The sequence below is a fragment of the Heteronotia binoei genome, chromosome 21 (assembly GCF_032191835.1).
Source record: "Heteronotia binoei isolate CCM8104 ecotype False Entrance Well chromosome 21, APGP_CSIRO_Hbin_v1, whole genome shotgun sequence".
Classification (NCBI taxonomy): Eukaryota; Metazoa; Chordata; class Lepidosauria; order Squamata; family Gekkonidae; genus Heteronotia; species Heteronotia binoei.
In genome coordinates, this window is record NC_083243.1 from 144850866 (window position 1) to 144871753 (window position 20888).

Below are 20888 nucleotides of genomic sequence, written 5' to 3' on the forward strand. Positions count from 1 at the left end.
ACAGATAAGTACATTAGAAGAGCCCTGCTGGATGAGACCAATGGTCCATCTAGTCCAGCATCCTGTCTCATGCAGTCAGGGCCTGCCCAAGGCACACGGCGCCCCAGGCAGACTCACCACCACCAACCCCCTGCCAATCAGCTGATCAATGGGTAAAATGCTGCTGCCACCACTGCTGCCTCCTCCTCCCCTCCTCTTCTATGGCACCGAGCTCCGCCACCCCCCACCCCTGCGAGCACTCAGAGGAGCATGGTTAGAATCGGCCCTACCCTTAGACTTGGCCCAGGCCTCTCAGTACTCTCACTTCCAGTGGAAGTGAGGAAGGAGAACGCTGAGAGGCCCGAGCCTAGTCTAAAGGTAGCGCCGATTCTAGCTGCACTCCTATGAGCGCAGTGGGGGGGGGCGGCAGTAGAGCACGGCACCATCATAGAAGGGAAGGGAGGGGGCAGTGGCAACAGCGTTTTACTGCCAATCAGCTGTTCACCGGGGGGAGGCTTTAAAGAGGCCGAGAAGCGGCGCTCCACCACCCCTTCCTGGCAGTATAAAAGGGGAGGGAGGAGGTGGAGGTGAGGGTAAACTAGGCATTTGCCTTGAGTACAGGGAGGGGGGGAGAGCCCAATTCGGCACCCCCCCCCCCTTACTGGCACCCTGGGCAATTGCCTTGTTTGCCTAGTGGGCGAGCCAACCCTGCATGCAGTGGCCAACCAGTTCCTCTGGAAGGCCCACAACAGGGCATAGAGGCTGAAACCTTCCCCAATGTTGCCTCCTGTCTCTGGAATGCAGAGATTTAGTGCCTTGCTCCCCTCAGCACCTTATCAGCACCTTACCATCTAGGTGCTTAAGTTATGTTGGATACTATTTTGCTAATTCTGTCATTCTGTAATTTTACAGATTTTATAGTTATGATATTGTCTAGTCTGGATGTGGTTTGTTTAATGTTTCTGTAAGGTTTTTTTTTAAATGTTGTAAGCTGCCCAGAGCCCGCTTGCGGGATAGGGCGGGGAATAAATCTAAAAATTAAATTAAATGAAATCACTTCTCCAAGCCAAGCCAGCCAGCATATTTGAGAATGCATTTAAAGTTGTTTTCTTTCCACCTCTCTCTCTCTCGTCCCTCCCCATCTATTTTTTCCTTCCTTCCTCCCTCCCTCCCTCAAACATCTGACCTTCATGTCTTGGTAGTTCTCAAACATCTGATGGTTAGTCTGTGTGGCTCTTACGTTAAGTTTGGCTACCACTGGTTTATATAACTAGAGTAGATAGCTTGGCTGCAGGTGTGCAAACTCCCCCCCCTCCCCCATGCTATGATAATGCAGATTTTGGCAGTCCAAGTACATTGCTTATTCTGTCTTTTTATAGTTATATTGATTGTATCCATCAGCACTGTACTTACTACATTTCTCTTCTTATGGATTGTTATTTATGCTGTGTAATCCACTCTGAATCTCCGTAAGAAAGTTGGGACTATAAATACAGTAATAAATAAATACCACATTACCTTTTACAACAAGGAAATGTTAAGCAGGCTGATTTGAAAGAAACTACAAGCTCATTTTAGAAAGTCTTGCTTTTTTTCTTTTGATGAATGAAGCACACAAGGCAGACCAGCCTCTGGCAATACTGTTTTCCAAAAGGAAGGTAGGGCGTGACTTAATTCTCTAGATTGATTCTGAGCTTGCCCATGCCATGGTGGATGTGTAACACAGTGTCATGTGCATAACCCCTCCTTTACTACACTGCACTGGCTGGGTTATCTGCTGTTCTGAAAACGTCACGCGGATTCTGTTATAAAGTGCACACAATAGAGCGTTGAAGCCTTCCTTTCTGTAGCTGCAGTTTGGGAGGGAGAGACAGACAGACAGAACCAGATATGTTTTACTCTGGGATCCTCACAGAGCCAACAAGGAAGGACGTGGACATGAGGGAAGCAGCATCTCTCCGACAACAGAGAAGAATGAAACAAGCGGTTCAGTTTAACCACAAGGACTCTGCTGACCTGCTGCCATTAGATGGGCTGAAGAAACTGGGAACTTCAAAAGACACTGTAAGATGAGGGGTCCTCCCCCCACAAAAAAATGGATAAAATGTTGATTTGAAAGATAAATGTTAAACATGTTCTGTTGGTATTCTAATTTTTAATCCTTGGAGCGTAATGAATGAGCTTGGTTGCCTTTGAAAGAGGTAGGAAATTAGCATAACAATTAAGCTCTTTGGGAAGGAGAGGGAGAGAAGAGAAAGCTTCTGCAGCTTCTCCCGCACAATTTGGTTGGGGGGAGGGGTTGCCTTTTGGAGATAAAAATGGATTGTATTGTTCATGTGTAGTGTTGCAACAAAGCATTCTTGTGTTCCTTTCTTGATGATGGATTGTCTTGTTAAATGGCCTGGTTAAATGTCCACACCTTGTATCTAACATGAGCCATTTTGATTTGTTCCAGAAATTTTTAATATGAGAAATATTGATCCTTTTAAATATAAACTACAGTAAGATGATGGAGGAGGGACTTTTGGAATTTAAATTTAGAGATTAAAATGGCTAATTACCTTTTGTGCTTGTAGTTTAACTTCCCTTCATTAGGGTACAGCCAGTGCTAGCTACTTTTTCTTGAAAGGGAGTCCAGCTGATGTCAAATTGGGCTTGTTTCCTAATAAGTGTTTCAGTTGTTGAATTATTATTTCATGACTAAGCATAGAACATATTTTCCTATTTAGTGAGAAAGTAGCTTTCTTCCAGATCACACATTTTGAAAGCTTTCCAAGTTTCTTTAAATAGAAGCAAACATTAGAACATCACTGAAACTGAGGCCAAAATATATTAAAGTAGGGACATTTGTGGGTGAGTGGGTTTTTAAAAAAATTCCTCCAGAGTTTATGTCTTATTTTGTTACATATATTTGATCTCACAATATGTGACAATAGATAATTGAATATGGTGAATGGTGGGGTTATACAAATTTAGCCTGGTACATTGTTCATACTGCCAAGGATTAGATATGTAATTCAGACCATACCATAGCTAAAATGTGTTTATATGTTTCTCCATTCATAGCAAACATATCTAAAAACTATATCAACCCTTTGAATAAAACTATGAATCCAGTTGGGTTCGCAAGTGTGGCTTTAAATACGGAATTATATTATCTGCCCCATGAGTACATGCTTGTTCACTCACATATTATCTTTATTTCTCTTTTGATGGTGCCATATTTAGATCTAGACTGAATAGCTTTAGGCAACAAGAAGAAAACAGGAGAAAGGTGAAGGGAAAGAAGGAAGGAGGAAGCAGAATCCAGGGGGTAGAATATGGTTTGTGGAGCCTTGGGCAATGCCTAGAGATGTGAAGGGGGAAAAACCCTAGGAAAAAATATAGATGTGTTTTCTCCAAAGAGGCCCCCTAAGGCTCATAACCACAGTGGGGCCTCCTGGGGCCTGGCCCCCCAACTTCTCACCCAGCCCAGGCCCTCTGACTCCCTGCCTACACTGCCTTCTTCTCCATCAGTGGCTGGCCATTATAGCTGGAGACATCTTCCCGTTTGCTGGGATCTGCTGCAGCTTCCAAATGTGAGGCAGAAGTGACTTAAGGAGGAGGGAAGATGAGCCATCAGCCAATCAGACAAGCCAGCAGTGCCGCATTTGCCTGCCTGGCTGCTAGGGTTGCCAAGTCCTCTTCAAGCCCCAGCAGGGGACATTTCCATGCATGTGCCGTAATAACATCACCCGGAAGTGACGTCATCAAAATGGCAGCTTACACACAGGCCGCTCTAGGCGTTTCCAGGAAAACTCTTATGTTTTTCCCAGACTCTCTAGCCATTTGGGAGGTTAAAACTCTATGGTACTTATTGTACCATAGAGTTTTACCTCCCAAATGGCTAAAGCGTCTGGGAAAACCATAGAGTCTTCCCGGAAACGCCTAGAGTGGCCCCACGTGTGCACTGCGATTTTGATGATGTCACCTCCGGGTGACGTCATCATGTCAGCGACACAGGGGGAGGTTCATTGGGCCGGCGAGTTGAGAACCTCCGGTGCGGGGGATTCCCGGATCGTTTGGGGGCTTGGCAGCCCTATTGGCTGCAGATTGTGGGGCAGGGGGAGGTGGTAACCCAAGGGCTCCTGCCCATAGCCCAGAGCAGGAGCCACAGCTTCCCCCTAGGCACCACTGCCAGGATTCTGAGAAGTCACAGCTGCTCAATGGAAAACCATGTCCAGTCTCCTCCTCCTCCTCTGGCTCACCTCTCCCTGGACCATGCGTCTTTGGCATGCTCTCCCTCTCCTCTCCCTCAGCCTTTAGGGTGCTTTGCAGTGAGCGTGCAGGAGGCAGAACCTGGCTTGGATCCTGGATCGGAGGTGGCAGGGGGATAAAAAAAAATCACACCAGGCCATGAGTGCCATGTTGTCCTGCCCATCCAGCCTTCTGCTTGCATTCCGCATTTTGCTTGTAAAAAACAAAGAGAGCAATCATAAGCAGATTTACTCAGAATCTTACTTAGGCTTGTTCAGTGGTGCTTACTCCATCATGAAAATGTTCTTAGGATAGCTTTGTGAGGCATTTATACTTTGAAATTCCCTAAATGTTTAAGATAATACAATTTCACCTGCTAAAATATGAATTATGCATTTTATGCTGTTAAAACATGAAAATAGGCATGAGGATGACTGGAAAGTTATTACTGCATATATTTCAAAACACACACACACAATTTTTTATTTGTTCACACACACACAAAAGGGCTTCCAATTTTCCAGAAATTTTACTTTTCTAGATATGCATACTTTAGGGTAGAATTAAGATTTGTCTCATGGTGGTCTTGCTAATACCCTGCTCATTAATTCTACCAATACAAATATAATTCCAAAAGGAAACTCAGAAATATTTTAAATATTGTAAAAGGTAGATATCCTGGAGTAGTTGGAAAATTTAATACCAATTGTAAAAGTAGAAAAAGGCTTTGCAGGGTTTACAAATTGTTGGTGTTATTACTGTTTTGGCAATTTAGAAATTAAAAGTGAACTTTTCCCAGAAACAGAAGTTACATACCTGAGATGACTAAGAATGCAATGTAAATTTTGTTCTCAAAGCTATTGGATCTGATAGCTCTCCCCCCTTGCAAACTTTGTAATGAGTGGTTTACTAACAAGTCATGAATAAAGAGATCAGGCTTTGATGACACAGTGAATCACAACAATAAATTTTGCATGGTTTGTGATGTCATGCCAAAGCTTCAAGTTACACTTAGGTGGTTTAAAAGGCTGCATCATATTTGTTCATGAGAGAAAGAGAGAGCCAAAGCATGAAAGTATCTGTTTAATACTCATTTATCAGCAATGGATTCATTTGGAAGGCAGCCCCATCTTAAGGCCAAAAGGAAAGCTACTGTTAGAGACATTTGTCCCCCTCTTCTGTTACCCCTGACAAAAGCTGACATCAAGCCAGGTTCAGATAATGAGAGGGTTGGGGTGGTAAGAGACTCCATGCTGCAGAACCACCTCATTCTAAAGCCTGAGCTAGGAAGGACACGCAGAATACGTTCAAAGCTTCCTGGGTCGGCTTATGTGTATGGATTAACCCTGCGAGGGACAGATGGAGGAGTTCCTGAAGCCATTGGCCACTGGCAGGTGATGGTTTCCTCTATCACCAAGCAAGAAAAGAAGCCAAAGGACTTTATAGCCCTGAACTATAAAGGAATTAAGTCTGGCCTGATAACTGCAAAAGAACTTTGCCGGTATCACCAGGCCCATGATATATGCATACAGGAACACGATTACAAGAGGTTTCCAAAAGATCCACCTCGTCTTCCTGATGCGATGACCTATGGGATGCCAAATCGTACTCCTACACCTATTGTAGATGTTCTTCAGCACAAGTTCAAAGACTTGTGGGTGCAGGAACAGAAAAATGCTCGCTTGGCTCATGAACAGACAAAGAAGCTTCAAGAGAAAAGACTCAAGAAAGGGTATGATACATTTGCTGTCATGATAAGAAGACATCAAATACCAGTAAAGCTGGATCCCTTGTGGCATCTGCCAAGATTTGGGAAAACAGTTGCCCATCTGGACACCTTCCCCACTCGAGTAGATCGTGTGAATGCTTTCAAAGCCCAAGAAGAAGAAGTGCCAGTTCGACGTGGAAAACTTGCTCGAGGCATTTATACACATCTATAGGACTCAGGTTTATAAAACCAGTACAACTTGTACCTCAAAAAGTACACTTGCTGTGTACATAGTCCCTCACCAGGACTGTGTGATGTCATTGACTATATTAAAATGAAATTTCTTTCAATTTTTTTTAATTAAGGAAATGGTAACCACAGGCAGAAAGCATTTCACTGCTAATAAACTTTCATGCTGTTCCTATCAAGGAAGGAGAAAAGGATGACTACTGCTTAGGAGTGGTATCACAGCTCGTGGCACTAACAAGACGTTCAAACAGTGCACACAATTGGCCTCTGCTGATATGCCAGCCACAGCCAGCCTTTGTAGATAGCAGGATGGTGATGTTGCATAAGCCTATTAAGCGCCAAAATAAGCAGAGCACATAGATGCCAAACTGGGAATAACTCTTTCAGGCATCCCAAAACCATCTATGGAAACACAAACCTGCCCTCTTTCTAACTGGAAATAGCAGGATTATAGCTGACAGCCTAATAAAATGCCACACAGCAAACAGCTTTACAGTTTTGCAGTTACACAGATCCTTGGAATTCTCTTCTGAACAAAACTGGAGGCTATAGAATGATAAGTTAGAGGCCTCTGAGGACTCATGAGGGGAGAGTGATAAACCATTAGCAAATCCTGTTCCATATCACAATTGTTGAATTCCAGCACAATACCTAGGCCTCCACTAAAGAAGGCTAGTGCTATGGTTCAGTTGCTCTTATGGATGAGATTCTGAGTTAGGTGAGGAGCCATTCATATAGCCCTAAACTTGAACAGCAGAATACAAGAGGGGTTTATATGTGTGTGTATCTGTGAAAATTTGGAGAGTGATGAGGGTGAAATTAATTGGAAGAAGTACTTTTCCTCTGATTCTAATTAATCCTTCTTTCCCTCAATGTGGAATGTTTTAGCTTCAAAATGGAATTAGCTTAGTGCCTGCTATACTGGTGGGTGATGATGGAAGCAGGGTTTGGGAATGTGCAGCTCTTGATACGTATCCTCTGATTCTAATCTTTCCTTTCAAAATCAAATATGCTCTTGGAGACACGAACAGACCAATTTTCCACTCCCTTATACTTTTTTCATCCTTTCAATAACCTTCCACTGCCTTCAACATCCTTAGAGAGCAATGAGCATGCTCACTGGACTGCTTTATTAGGATTATCTTTTTGATCACTGTAGAAGCTGAGAGAGAGAGCGAGAGAGAGAAAGCACATATCTAGGTAGTCTCCTAAGTATGCAGTAGTCATTGCCCTTTCTAAGAATGCACCTCTTTAGCTGCCTTCTAATATGCATAGGAGCATTGCTTCAGCTATCAGAAGCAATTATTCTTTGAGGCTTTGATGTTCTCCGAGCTACTGAATCCTTCCAGAAACATGGGTGCCTCTTACTTCCTTAGATTATTTGTTAGCTGCTTATCCTTGTGTCATACCCAAAGCAATATTATATCTCAGGCATGTCCAACTTTGAACAGGTCGTGATCTATTTTTTCCGGACAAAAGTGCTGGTGATCTACCACCATGAAAATTAAGTTTCAAATTAGTTTAGAATTAGTTTCATTCCCCCCCCCCCTTACAATGCACCTTCTGTCATTTACTGGTAAGCAAAATAAGCAAAAACAAAACAGAGAGACGAAGATCCAGAAAGAACTGCGAACAGTTTTTCTTAAATTTTTATTGTTATAACTTTCTTTAAGTGTCTTAATAACTTTCTTTAACTTTTATTGAGTAATTTGTGTTAAATGTAAGTCAAGTATTGATCCAGGCTGATCTTGCGCAATCTTTAAAACTTCGCTCTTGCTAATTAGTGAGACGTCTGAGCCTGCATTTCATGCCCCAGCTTTTTGAAGTTGGGTGAATATTGCGTGAGGGCCAGTCTCAGGGAATCCTGGATATGTTCATCTGTCATGTTGGAATGCTGTGTACTCTTTGTCATTTTCAGATGGGAAAACACAGATTCACACAAATAAGTTGAACTGAAACAGGAGTGTACAGCTTCACTGCATCTTCTCAAGTTGGGAAATTTGTCTCTAGACACTAGCTTCCAAAACGATTTTTGCTCAGCATGGGTCTTGAGAAAAATGTCATTTTTAAGGGTTACGATTTCGTTTTCAAGAGATGCCTTGTTCAGTGAGTAATTTCTACTGATAGCAGCTGCAGTTTCCTTAATGTCCGTATCTGCTTTGAATGGGTATGACAAGTACTTCACAACTTTTTCAATTCTTTGGAAGTCACAGAATCTTTTTTCAAATTCCTGGATAACAGAACAGATTTCTGTCACATACTTCTCGTTCTGAAAAACAAAATTTGGATATTGTCCCAGATGGTCCTGCGTATTAGGAAAATGATCAAAAGTGTTGTTGCAAGGTCAGTCATCATTAGCTCAAATTTGCTCTTGTAGGATGAAACTGTACTCATCATCTCGCCAATGCATTTGTACATCTTGAACAGCAGCTATAATCTCTTTTTTATTCTTAAATCCTTCAAAAAGATTGTCTGCTGCTTCAAGAAAACAATCTTTTACAAATTCACCTTCATTGAAAGGTTTGCATTTCTTTGCGATCAGGTTGCTGACCTTGAAGGATGCCATGGTTGCATTGACCGAATGTGACCTTGGCTTTGCCATCAACTGTTGCTGTGCAGCCAATTTAGATTTAAGTTCGTTGAGCTTCAGTTTACGAATTTCACTTTTGGGTGGAAAATTAGCATCAAACTTATTGCTATGCAGAGCCTTAGAATGACGTTCCAGATTACCCTTTTTGGGCAAGGATACAGAGGCGTTACAAAGTAGACAACAACACTTGTCTTTCACCATGATGAAGTAGTCCATTTCCCATTCATCACGAAGGTGGTAGGTTTTGCTCTTCTTTGGAACACTCATCTTCGTTATACTGGGGTGGCTGGGGTGCTAAGTTAACACTGGCTGAATCTGGTCCAAAACTGTCACTGTCCCAAAGTATTAAAGATCAACAGGAACTGAAGACCTCTGGATGATGCCAAAACCACACATGCAGTTCTAAAAGTAAAAATAAGAATTCATCATACTGGCACCAATAATCAAATACCACCACACCAAACAATCATCAAAAAAACCCAAACACCTGTCCAGCAAACCATGAGACGAAGTGGGGCTGGTGATCTACCTCTGACCCCTCTGTGATCTACTGTTAGATCGTGATCTACCTGTTGGACATACCTGTTATATCTGAAATCAATAAGATAATTAAACCAACATTAGAAAATATCAAGACAACAGCAAAAAAAGAAAACAAGCAGGCAATAAAAAGAAACACAAAAATGGTAGACTACCTAACAGGATCCAAGTGCAAGAGACGAGAAAATGCCATGTAAAGCACAGTAGGAACCAGGTGAAGATATCTCACTATACCAGCTGGTATGACTGACGTTCTCAAGTTTTATTGTGGTATATATTATGATCTACTGCATCAGGGAACACATTCTTTCCTGCTTTCTTTCTTCTTTTTCTTCTTAACTATGTGCTTTTCTGCGGCTAGCCTCCTGAATGACATTCTTTTATATTATCTCTTTTATATTAGTGGAACAACCTGTAGATGGAAATATTTATGCACTGCACAGTCTCATATGATTTTAAGTTGCCATAATGTCATTAAACATAGGGGTTTACACATTTCCCAGTTGATTTTTGTCTATAATAATTGTCAGTGTTTGTAGAAATGGTTTGGGGTGTTGCTTTTCATAGTTGCTAATGATGTTATAATCATACTTGTGATTTCTCCCCTAACTTTATATACCTATAATAACAGAACCAGAATTCATTTTAAGATATCAATGACTTTTTCATTGCACAATTATTTCACAACAATTATTCAGCCCAAATGGCTTTCCCTCAACAAGTCGATGATCTTCTAGATATGCAAGAATACATACAATATTTTGTCACTATGAGAATGCAGTTTCCCATCCTGGGTGCCTGAACTGCTTATGATTGCTGTGTAGAACATGACGATATGAGTATTCTAAGTACTTACTGAATAGTGACAATATATGGTAAACAGCATAACTTCTGTTGCAGGCATTTAATCTGAACTTTTCTTTTTTCTCCTTCTGAAGAAGCTGAGCATTACAATAAGAGAATAGAAAAGCCTTTGAAAACAAAAGGGATGAACACCCAGGAGTATATATGATATTACTTCCACCCTACCTTGCCCACAACACTCTACCATTTTAAAAAACATTCTTGTTTCTTTTTCATTGATAATGTTGCTTTTTGGAGCACGCATGCACCTTCCTCAGCATGGAAGTGCTTATTTTTCATTTTTCTTAATTAAAAAAAACCTGCAGAAAATCTTTGTCCCCTCTTTTCCCTACTCTGTTTTTCATCAGTAGCATTGGATTGAGGTTGGGGTAGCTGTAATGTTAAAATTGAGTCTTTTAAAAAAATCCTCTGGGAAGGCCCTTGGTGTGTCTAAATATCATGTTTTCTGGCTAAGCTTGGGGGTGTGCCAGCAGAGTTGTCAGAGTAGGCTTTAGCTGGAAAAAATGCAATGTGAGAGGAAGGCAGATGGTACCACCTCTTTGTTTTTGCTAGGATAACACCAGTTCTTTGGAACCCACCACTCATTTTGCTGTATCTGGCCTGTGTTTGCAGAGTACTGAGTCTGTCCCATAGTGTCCTCTATGCCTGTGGTCCTTTGGACATTCAGAACACCAAAATAGTTTAGTATTTGTGGAGTTAAAATTGCATGTTTATTCTCTTTGTGGGTGTTCTCATTTCTACATTACAGGCTGGTTACTTAGAATTGCTCTCATTATAATGATACTGCCATGGGGAAAATGCAGTATATATACATTTTGTGGTGTTTCAAATCAGAAAGTTCTGATGTATAGATTAAAAAGTTATTGGTATGTAGGGAATTTTGATGAGTTAAAATTGCATGAAACAAAGCCTAATCCAATAATCTAACAATCGGAATACTCACAAGACCTCTGCAAGCAAGGGTGAGTAGCTTCTGAGAGGAGAAAATATTTCTTGGAATCTTGTAGATGTTTCTTAAGCATTCCAGAGGACTGAAACTCATACTTCCATAGGGGAATCATCTAGAAGCTAATGTACCAACCTATCCCTTCTCTATTTAGCAGAGATTGTAGCTGGACATGGATGTATTTTGTTTCTAGTATTGGATAGCTGTGACAAGGATTTTATGTGTTTATGATGTTATCCTCTATTTCTGCACCATTTAAAGGCTTATTTGTTGCATGCACTCTTTGTTGATGCTTGCCAGAGAAGCATAAGATGTGACACAGATCTTGCCTTAGGGAGTGTGCAAGTCTAATTCTTTTAAGAGCAATTGCAAGATGCTTGTGGTAGTCACAGGGTAGTGAAGAAAAAGATGACAATGGTGGAAATGATTTGTAGACTATTGCTGTTTAATTGTTGGAGACAATGGGGTGAATTAGAGGCACACAGAACACAAAGTTTATTAAATCAGATGAGTAGCTTAACAGAGGTGGCAAGTACTGCATAACAGTATACCAGGCAATTTGGGAATGGAGGAAGAAGCATAGCTTGGTATGTCCTACTCTACTGCATTTTTCATCCGTGTGACTTGTAGCAGAATGTTTCATGCCAGCTGACTTCCAGTTTTGCAGTACTGTGATTAAGTAATGGACACACAACTTTCAGCATCTGAAAATATTTTTTTTTCCGCTGGGCAAAAAGGAGCTCCTCAAGGAGCAATTCATTTTCATTATGAAAGTGGTGCAGGGCATAGGCTAGAATCTGCTCCCCAAGACCCATGGAGCCAATCCAAATGGCCCACCCTCATAGCTGTGATGCATGGAACTTTAAATAAAGGGAAGAGCTCCTAAATTTTGCTTGGATTTAAACATACCTATCCTACATTTCTTCATTTGAGTCCAAGGAATTAAAGAGCTCCTAGTTTAAGCATAAATTTGTACATGACATCCTGAGGAAACAAAAACTGGAGTAATGTGAAAATATATTTGTATTCTAAATATTATTCATGGCTTCACTGAAGGAATCCTGGGAATGACTTTTTAATGAGGGTTCTCAGAATTCTTTGTTGGAGATCCTAAGTCTCTCTTGGAGTCTTTCTGGCCCCAGTCCCTGCCAGGCTGTATTATGAAGGAAAGAATGTGAACCTTCTGTGGAGGGATTGTATCAGCACATTTCCCCTTGGGATATTCACTGAACCACTGTCCAGCACACTATCTGGCAGTGGTCCACAGAAGTAAGCTGCGTCATTTCTTCCAAAGCAACAATTCAGGCTGGAAAGGATGTCCTATGAGTCAATCTTTATAGAGTGTAAGCCAAATTGCCCTCAATAAGAGGTAGGGGAATTAGAGTGGTGGGCAACTATGGCTCAGCGAGATACAGAAACCTGTGCATACAGGAGATGACCTCCAGAACTTCCCTCCAAATAATGAGGAGAATATTTGGATAAAATATAAATTGGTTTTATTAGAAAATCAGTCAAGCATACAAAGACATAAATTCATTCAACATTCATACAGACCTAAGAAAAATAGAGATGAAATTGATAGGGGTAACATATAAGGGAAACACAGACAAGATGATACTTTACCTATCGTAGTCTTCAGGTGAAACTCCAATAGGAACGAAAAAGGGAATGGGAAGCAAGACATGGCCAGCGTATCTTACTATTGGGAGCCCAAAACTGATCAGGTTTTGGGGGCCCAAAACTGATCAGGTTTTGGGGGTGAATCTACACAGCAGGGTAGGTATACTGTCAGATGCACACCTGAGGAACCATGGGTTAGATCTTTTAAGGACTACCTTGTATCCTCAGGGGGCTGAGGTCAGATGACCTGTGACACAGGGGTCAGGTGGGCTATGATGGTGGAATTAAGTACCAGAGGAAGTGAGGGCCTTGTGGGACCTTGTTCAGTTCCACAAGGCCTGTAAGACCGCTCTCTTCCGGCTGACTTTCAACTGACACTGATCCTGTATCGTAGGGAAATTTAAGAAATACTGTTGCCACTGAAATTGAAATTATATGACATCAAAGAGACTAGCACCAAATTATTTTGACTGTTTTAATTATTGAATGTATAATTTTATAATATGTATGGTTTTCATTGTTTGTTGTGGTTTTATACTGTAAGCCACCCCGAGCCTGCTTCGGCGGGGAGGGCGGGATATAAATCAAATAAATAAATAAATAAAATAAATGATGCTGGGACATGTGGCATATGACCTCAGAAAAGGGAAGGCTCCATGGTTATGTTTGGAAAGTAACAGGGAATAATGAGCTTAGCATAACTGAACAAACTTATCTATTGTGACAATATAGGGCCAAATTGTTATCTAAAGTGACTGGGGTTGGTCTTGGTCTTTGTCTTCTACCCATCTTGGCTGGTACAGTCTTTTGTGAGATGTTCCATTTAGAATGGCTAAGAGGATGCACACGGAGATAAACTTGATTGCATTGTGAAAATATCTGGGTTGCACATTGAGTATGTGGGGCTCCCGTATGGATGTCAAGGACATTGAGATCCTTCTTGTATAATTCTTCTGTGTATTCTTGCCACTTCTTCCTAATCTCTTCTACTTCTGTTAGGTCCCTATTGTTTTTATCCTTGATCATGACCATCTTTGCATGAAACGATAACTTGATTTCTACAGTTTTCTTGATGAGATCTCTTGTCCTTCCCATTCTATTATTTTCTTCTATTGCTTTGCATTGTTCCTTCAGGAAGGCCTCCTTATCTCTCTTTGCTGTTCTCTGAAAATCGGCATTCAGTTGTGTAACTCTTTCCTTTTCACCTTTGCCTTTCGCTTTCCTTCTTTCCTCAGCTATTTATAAAGCCTCATCAGACAGCCACTTTGCTTTCTTGCATTTCTTTTTCTTTGGGATGATGCTGATTGCTGCTTTCTGTACAATGTCACGAACCTCCATTCATAGTTCTTCAGGCACTCTGTCTATCAACTCTAGTCCCTTAAACCTATTCTTCACCTCCACTGTATGTGGAGGGATGTGATCAAGGTCAAACGTGAATGGCCTACTGGTTTTCCCAGTTTTCTTCAGTTTAAGCCTGAATTTTGCAATGAGTAGTTCATGATCTGAGCCACAGTCAGTTCCAGGTCTTGTTTTTGCTGACTGTAATGAGCTTCTCCATCTTTGACTGCAGGGTATGTAATCAATCTGATTTCTGTGTTGCCCATCAGGTGATGTCCATGTGTAGAGTCGCCTTTTAGGTTGTTGGAAAAGGGTGTTTGCTATGACCAGCTTGTTCTCTTGACAAAACTCTATTAGCCTTTGCTTGGCTTCATTTTGTTCTCCAAGGCCAAACTTGTCAGTTGTTCTGGTTACCTTTTGACTTCCTACTTTGGCATTCCAGTTTCCTATGAAGATGAGGAGATCTTTTTTTGTGTTAGTTCTATAAGGTGTTGTAGATCTTCATAGAAGTGGTCCAGTTCAGCCTCTTCTGCATCAGTCGTTGGGGCACAGATGTGGATTACTGTGATATTGAATGGTTTGCCTTGGATACAGACCAAGATCATTCTGTCATTTTTGAGACTGTATCCCATTACTGCGTTCCTCACTCTCTTGTTAACTATAAAGGCCACACCATTTCTTCTATGGGGCTCTTGCCCATGGTAATAGATGTAGTGATCTATTTGCCATTCCCATCCATTTAGGTCACTGATTCCCAAGATGTTGATGTTCAGTCTTGCCATCTCATGTTTGGCCACATCCAGTTTACCTTGATTCATAGATCTTACATTCCATGTTCCAATGCAATATTGTTCTTTGCAGCATTGGACTTTCCTTTCTCCATCAGACACATCCACAGCTGAGCGTCCTTTTGGCTTTGGCCCAGCCGCTTCACTCTTTCTGTGGTTACTTGGACTTGCCCTCCGCTCTTCCCCAGTAGCATATTGGGCACCTTCCGACCTGAGGGGCTCATCTTCCAGTGCCATATCGTTTAGCCTTTTGTTATAGTCCATGGGTTTTCTTGGCAAAGATACTGGAGTGGGTTGCCATTTCGTTCTCTAGTGGATTGCATTTTGTCTGGGTTCTCTGCTGCGGCCTGTCCATCTTGGGTGGCCCTGCATGGCATAGCCCACAGCCTCATTAAACTGTGCATGCCCTCTCGCCATGTCAAGGTAGCAATCCATGAGAGAGGTCTTACTCACTGACATTTCTATGAGTGTTCAGCACATATAGTGAATTGCAATATGGACAGACCTTGGAGCATTCATAGGTCTGGTACAGTACACTAAAATCACTGCTATATTTCTGCTGTGAAAATGTCATGATGTGACATCACCCCAGAGTCGGAAACAACTGGTGCTTGCACAAGGGGACTACCTTTACCTTTATCTTTTAAAATCAACATGATAAGTCTTAGGTATCTTAAATTTGTTGGGGCATAAGCTTCCATGAGTCAGAGCAGATATCAGATACAGAATCTGTAGGTGGAATGTTTGGGACAGGGACTGGCTGTTTTGCTCTTTGGTTAATTTCTTACTAATATTTGGTACTTTGTATTATCAAATAAGTGAAAAGAGAAGTTTACTTAGGAAAAGCAATGTGAAATTGAAATTGTTTCTCTTTATGGCATGGAAATGGACCAGCTGCCCATTCCATAACATAGTTATTGAGAAATATTGAGATTAGGATTATTACACATTTATTTGAAAACCAATATCATCCAGTTAAGAACAACATAGTGCAAACTAATTGTGCTTTGGAATGAAATGTTATGCTTATGGGGGATAAACTCCCATTGCGATCAGATGGAGTTACTTCAGAGAAAATAGGATTAGAGTCAGGAGCTACAATCCATCCACTATGAACAGGCAACCAGATCCATTAAAAAGGAAGATGTTCGGCAACAATCCCAGGATTCCCCACACTTTACTTTCCACCACTGTATTGGAAAGTTAGGAATCTGTGTTTCCTTTGATCTTTTATTATCCACACAGGACCTTTCATCTGCAGTTACACGGGAGACTTGTGGTTCTATAAAGAACAACAGGTTTTTGTTTTAGCATAAGCTTTTTGTGGAATAGAACACACTTGGAGCACATATAAAGATGGGGGAGGGAGATTTCTGAGTTTTATTTATTGTTTCAATTCATTTATAGTTCACCTCTGTTGCTGAGGCTGAAGGTGAATTACATAATTTAAAACAATGCCAAACAAACATACAGCTAACAGTGAATAAATCTGGGTTATAAAGTCAGAGAATGTACCAAAACCAGAGCTGAGTTGCAAGGGTGGTGAACATGCATTAAACACTAATATGTACTAGGAACAAATTAATGAAACCTGACTCAGCTTCACAGACATTAAACAGTCTCTCTCCCTAGTAAGATTGTCCTGAACAGTTCTATCTTGCACATTCTGTGGAATGAGTGTGGGAGGATTCTTGACCTCAAGCAGGCCATTCTACCAGGTGGGAACCACTGCTGAGAATGTTCATAAATGGACCAATCTCACCCTTTTGCAAGGTGCCACCTTCAAAAGGCTTTGTTCAGAAATAATCTTATTCACTATTATAAAAATGTGCTGCTGAACTTCAGTTGACAATAGGCTACTGGGCTCAATGGAACGTTTCCTTGTAAGCATGTTTAGGATTACAACTCTAGCAGGAAATTTTGCATGAAGTTAATGAGATTAAACTTTTAATGGAATGTGTTTAGGAGCAGGATGCCAGCCCTGAGTGAATACAAATTAAGGTACATTTGTTTTACAGTGACTTCTTATTTATTACATTTACATCACAAATTTTTTTGCATTGTAGAAGTCAATGCAATGTACCAGATTCATGAAAGATTCTCCCATACAGGTAGTTGACTCAAATCTGCCTACCTTTGGCAAATTTGCTGTAACACTTTTTTTCTAATTGTACCATGCATCCAAGGCATCTAGCTGTCTAAAGTATTGTATTGTTATTTTGCCCTTTCTTGAAGGAGTTCAGGGCAATCTTTGTGGTTCTTGCCCTCTTCTGGAAGTAGATAATAGAACAAAGTTCCTGTACCTTTGTATGAAAGAGAAAGTTTTGACAAATGTGGTGCATGAGGTGGAGGGGGCGGGGAGAAGATGGACTCGATCAGTTTTTTCTTCTGTATGGTAATTATTGAAAGGAACTGCCTTCCTCCCTCTGTCAACAAATTAATTGACTTGCTTTATTCTGTAATGGTCACCTATCATAAAACCAGATCATTGGCTGAATGCCAAAGATCCTCTGCAAATGAAAGTTGCTGGCATTAAAGTATTTTGGCAAGAGCAAAACAGAAATATGAAATGAGTCACAGCTGAACAAAAAAAAAGGAGCCTTGTGTATCTTTTTGTTTTATTTCACTATAAATATAGAGCCCCATGGGTTTTTGTCTATGAAAGTTTATGCTGGAATAAAATTTTATTAGTATTTAAGGTGCCACAAAACTCCCATTAGATTTTTTCCAGTGAAATTAAACATGACTGTCCCTCTGGAGCAGTTGCACAAAGTAGCTAAAATGCTATGCATGCTGGCTTCACAGGACTGTGGATCAATTTGCAGATATAAAGGGGGTCCTTCTTGTTTCTGTGCTCTCTTTCTATATAAAGCAATATAATGTGCAGATATTGATCTGTTGGTCCACTAGCACCATAAATCTCAATGTAATTTTTGCTTGGCACAAATTCTTTTAATGACTGGGGCTTTGAGATTGCAAACTGTCTAGCAGAACAGTTTGGTTTTGATTAACTGACACTTATCCCCCCCCCCCTTTTTTTAAAGCAACCACACAACATCCTGCAGAGACGCTTGATGGAGACAAACATGTCAAGGTTGCGGCACAGCCGAGGGTCATCCTCTCAGAAGAATGACCTTTCAGTGCAGACAAATAAACTAAATCAAATGAAGCTGGATAATCCCAAGAAAACAGAACAAGAAGATCTCATTCTGGTATGCTGCCAGGTATGCATCGTTGGTCTGCATCTGACATTGTAGTTGGCTTTCCATTACAATGTGAGCTCTGGTCACTGTCCCCTAAATGGTAGGAGTTTCAGTGCTTGGAAAATGAGAAGCACTGTGGCCTTTTAAACACTGACTTATTTATTATGATGTGTGTATTCCTGTGTAACCATCTATATCAAGGGTCCTCAACCCTGCTAAGCCTTTCTTGATGAAGAAGGATAATGGGGGTGGTTACAAAATGGCTGCCAATCACAAAGTATTCAGTAATTCCTAGTCAGATATCCCCCTATGATAGGGTTGCAATTCAAGAAATATCTGGGAATTTGGGGGGTGGAGCCAGGAGATTTTTGGGGTGGAACTAGGAGACTTTGAGGGTGGAGCCAGGAGCAAGGTTGTGACGAGCGTAATTGAACTCCAAAGGGAGTTCTGGCCATTACATTTAAAGGGACCACATACCTTTTAAATGGCTTTAAGTCCTAATTATGTCTTAATGATGCATTTAATGGCTTATCCTCTAAAGCATTCTACAGTCCTGCATTGAAATAGACCCCCCCCCCCCCCCGCCCACTGCAGCCAAGAACCTTTAAGCATATTTCTGGCTGCTGGGCAGATTTGTGTGCTTTGATAGTTCAATAGGTCAGAATTTTCTGGACAGAGTGAAGGAAAAAGAAGGCAAGGAAAAGAAGGATGATGATGAGGAAGAAAGTTCTGGTGAAGAGAATCCAAATGAACCACGGAGATACCACACAAGGCAGCAATCCAAAAAAGATAAGAAAGATAATGATAAGCAAAACCCATAATGGTCTCAATAGTTTCAATTAATGTGAATGGACTTCACTCTCCTGTCAAAAGGAGGAAGACTTTTAGATATTTGATAAAAATGGAAATGGATATAATTTCCTTACAAGAAACTCTTATTTTAACTAAAGAGCAACATCTTTTGAAAAATAAAAAACTTGGTAATTTATTTACAGCAACAGACATGAACAAGAAGAAAAGGGAGTGGCAATATATATTAAAGACAAATTTAACCCACAATTGCAGTATGCTTCTGAAGATGGAAAAATTAGTGGAAATTACAGTGGATAAAATTTTTTTACTTGCAAATATCTATGCCCCAAATGATCAACAAGAGAATTTTTTTCAAGATTTGCATCTTAAATTGTGAAACTTGGAGTATGTAGAATATTGTCTAATAGGAGATTTCAATGCAGTCTCTGACAGACAACTGGATAAAAAAATGCACAAACAGACTAAAAGTAAAAGTCCTCAATTGCCAATAAGTTTTTGGAAATTAGCAGAAGAACTGGATTTGGTTGATGTAAGGAGAACAAGATATCCTAACTCTAAAGACTTCACCTACTATTCTTCTAGCCACCAAACTTGGTCAAGAATTGATATGTGTTGGCTTTCTGCAAGCATGATCAAAGATCTAGTTGAGACAGAAATTCGAACAAGAGTTATTTCAGACCATAGTCCTGTAATGATAAAGCTCAAAGGTACATGAATGAGAAGATCATGGAGGCTAAATATCTCAATTTTGAAAGATAAAGACTTTCTTAAAAAATCTAAGGTGTAAATGGAATCTTTTTTTTAAACAGAAAATAACACAAGATGTAAAGATGCAAGTAGCTTATAGGCGCCTTGCAATTAGATATAGTATCAAGAAAAAGAAAGAACTGAAAATTTTCAAAATCTAATGTCACAAGCCGGAGAAGCTGAAAAGAATCTTAAAAAACAACCGACAAAACATGAATTTCAAAAAAAGGTGAAAGAAATGCAACACCAATTGAACTTGATTCTTATGGAGGAGATGGAGATTAAGTTGAGGTTTGCTAGACAAAATATTTTTGAACATGCCAACAAGCCTGGAAGGTGGTTGGCTTACAGGATGAGAAAAGAAAAGGCCAAAAGAATAATTACGACACTGAAATATGAGAATAATAAAGAGAAAACTCAAAAGCAAGAGATATGTCAAATCATGGAACAGTTCTGTAAAAAATTATATGAAAATAAGCAAGCTCATAAAATATATTTAGAAGAATATATCAACCCAAATAATATCAATAAATTTACAGAAAAATAAAAAAAATTAAATGAACCAATAACAATAAGAGATCTTGGAGTCGCAATGGCATCTCAAAAGAATGGCTAAACCCCGGGTCCAGATGGATTGCCTGCAGAATTCTACACAGCCTATGAGGAGTCTTTATTATTACCATTTAAGCCAATTATTACTATTGAAAAGATTCAAATACCAGTTTCATGGCAAGAAGCTACAATATCTTTGATTCCAAAAGAAGATACTGATCTGAAAGATATTAAAAACTATCATCCAATCTCCCTTTTAAATGTGGATTATAAAATTTTCGCTGCAATATTGGCACGTTTGAAGAAAGTCTTACAGTCTACAATACATTATGACCAAGCAGGGTTCCTTCCTAGAAGATATTTGAAAGATAATGTCAGACCAGTTTGTAATATCTTGGAATATTATGAAACTCATCCAGAGAAACAATTGACTCTAATTTGTTTGGATGCTGAGAAGGCCTTTGATAATGTTCGTTGGCAATTTATGCTACAGCAATTGAGAGGTATGGAATGTGGTGAAAACGTTTTGAGAGCAGTAGAAGCAATATACTCTGCTCAAAGTGCAAGAGTGACAGTGAACGTCGAACTAACAGATGCAATTAATATTCAAAAAGGTACAAGACAAGGCTGTCCATTGTCACCTCTACTTTTTATCTTATCTCTAGAGGTACCGAATAACCAAATAAGGGAAGATACAAGTATAAAGGGAGCTGTG

General features: G+C 40.3%; 2 protein-coding genes across 4 annotated transcripts in view; both read left to right on the forward strand.

The window, feature by feature from the left end:
• Nucleotides 1-1651: 1651 nt before the first annotated feature.
• Nucleotides 1652-20888, forward strand: part of NRIP3 (nuclear receptor interacting protein 3) — a 56715-nt gene continuing 37478 nt past the window's right edge. For 2 of the 3 annotated variants that reach the window (XM_060263152.1, XM_060263151.1), the window contains exons 1-2: nucleotides 1652-2043; nucleotides 17903-18082. In XM_060263152.1, coding sequence (XP_060119135.1) covers nucleotides 1870-2043; nucleotides 17903-18082 — 354 coding nt within the window. In that variant the 5' untranslated portion in view covers nucleotides 1652-1869. The remainder of the gene's footprint in view (nucleotides 2044-17902; nucleotides 18083-20888) is intronic. The other variant, XM_060263153.1, reaches the window with a different exon arrangement.
• LOC132589869 (cilia- and flagella-associated protein 77-like) lies at nucleotides 5273-6188 on the forward strand. Its single transcript, XM_060262654.1, has one exon. The coding sequence runs from the start codon at nucleotides 5319-5321 to the stop codon at nucleotides 6153-6155; it is 837 nt and encodes a 278-aa protein (XP_060118637.1). The 5' UTR covers nucleotides 5273-5318; the 3' UTR covers nucleotides 6156-6188.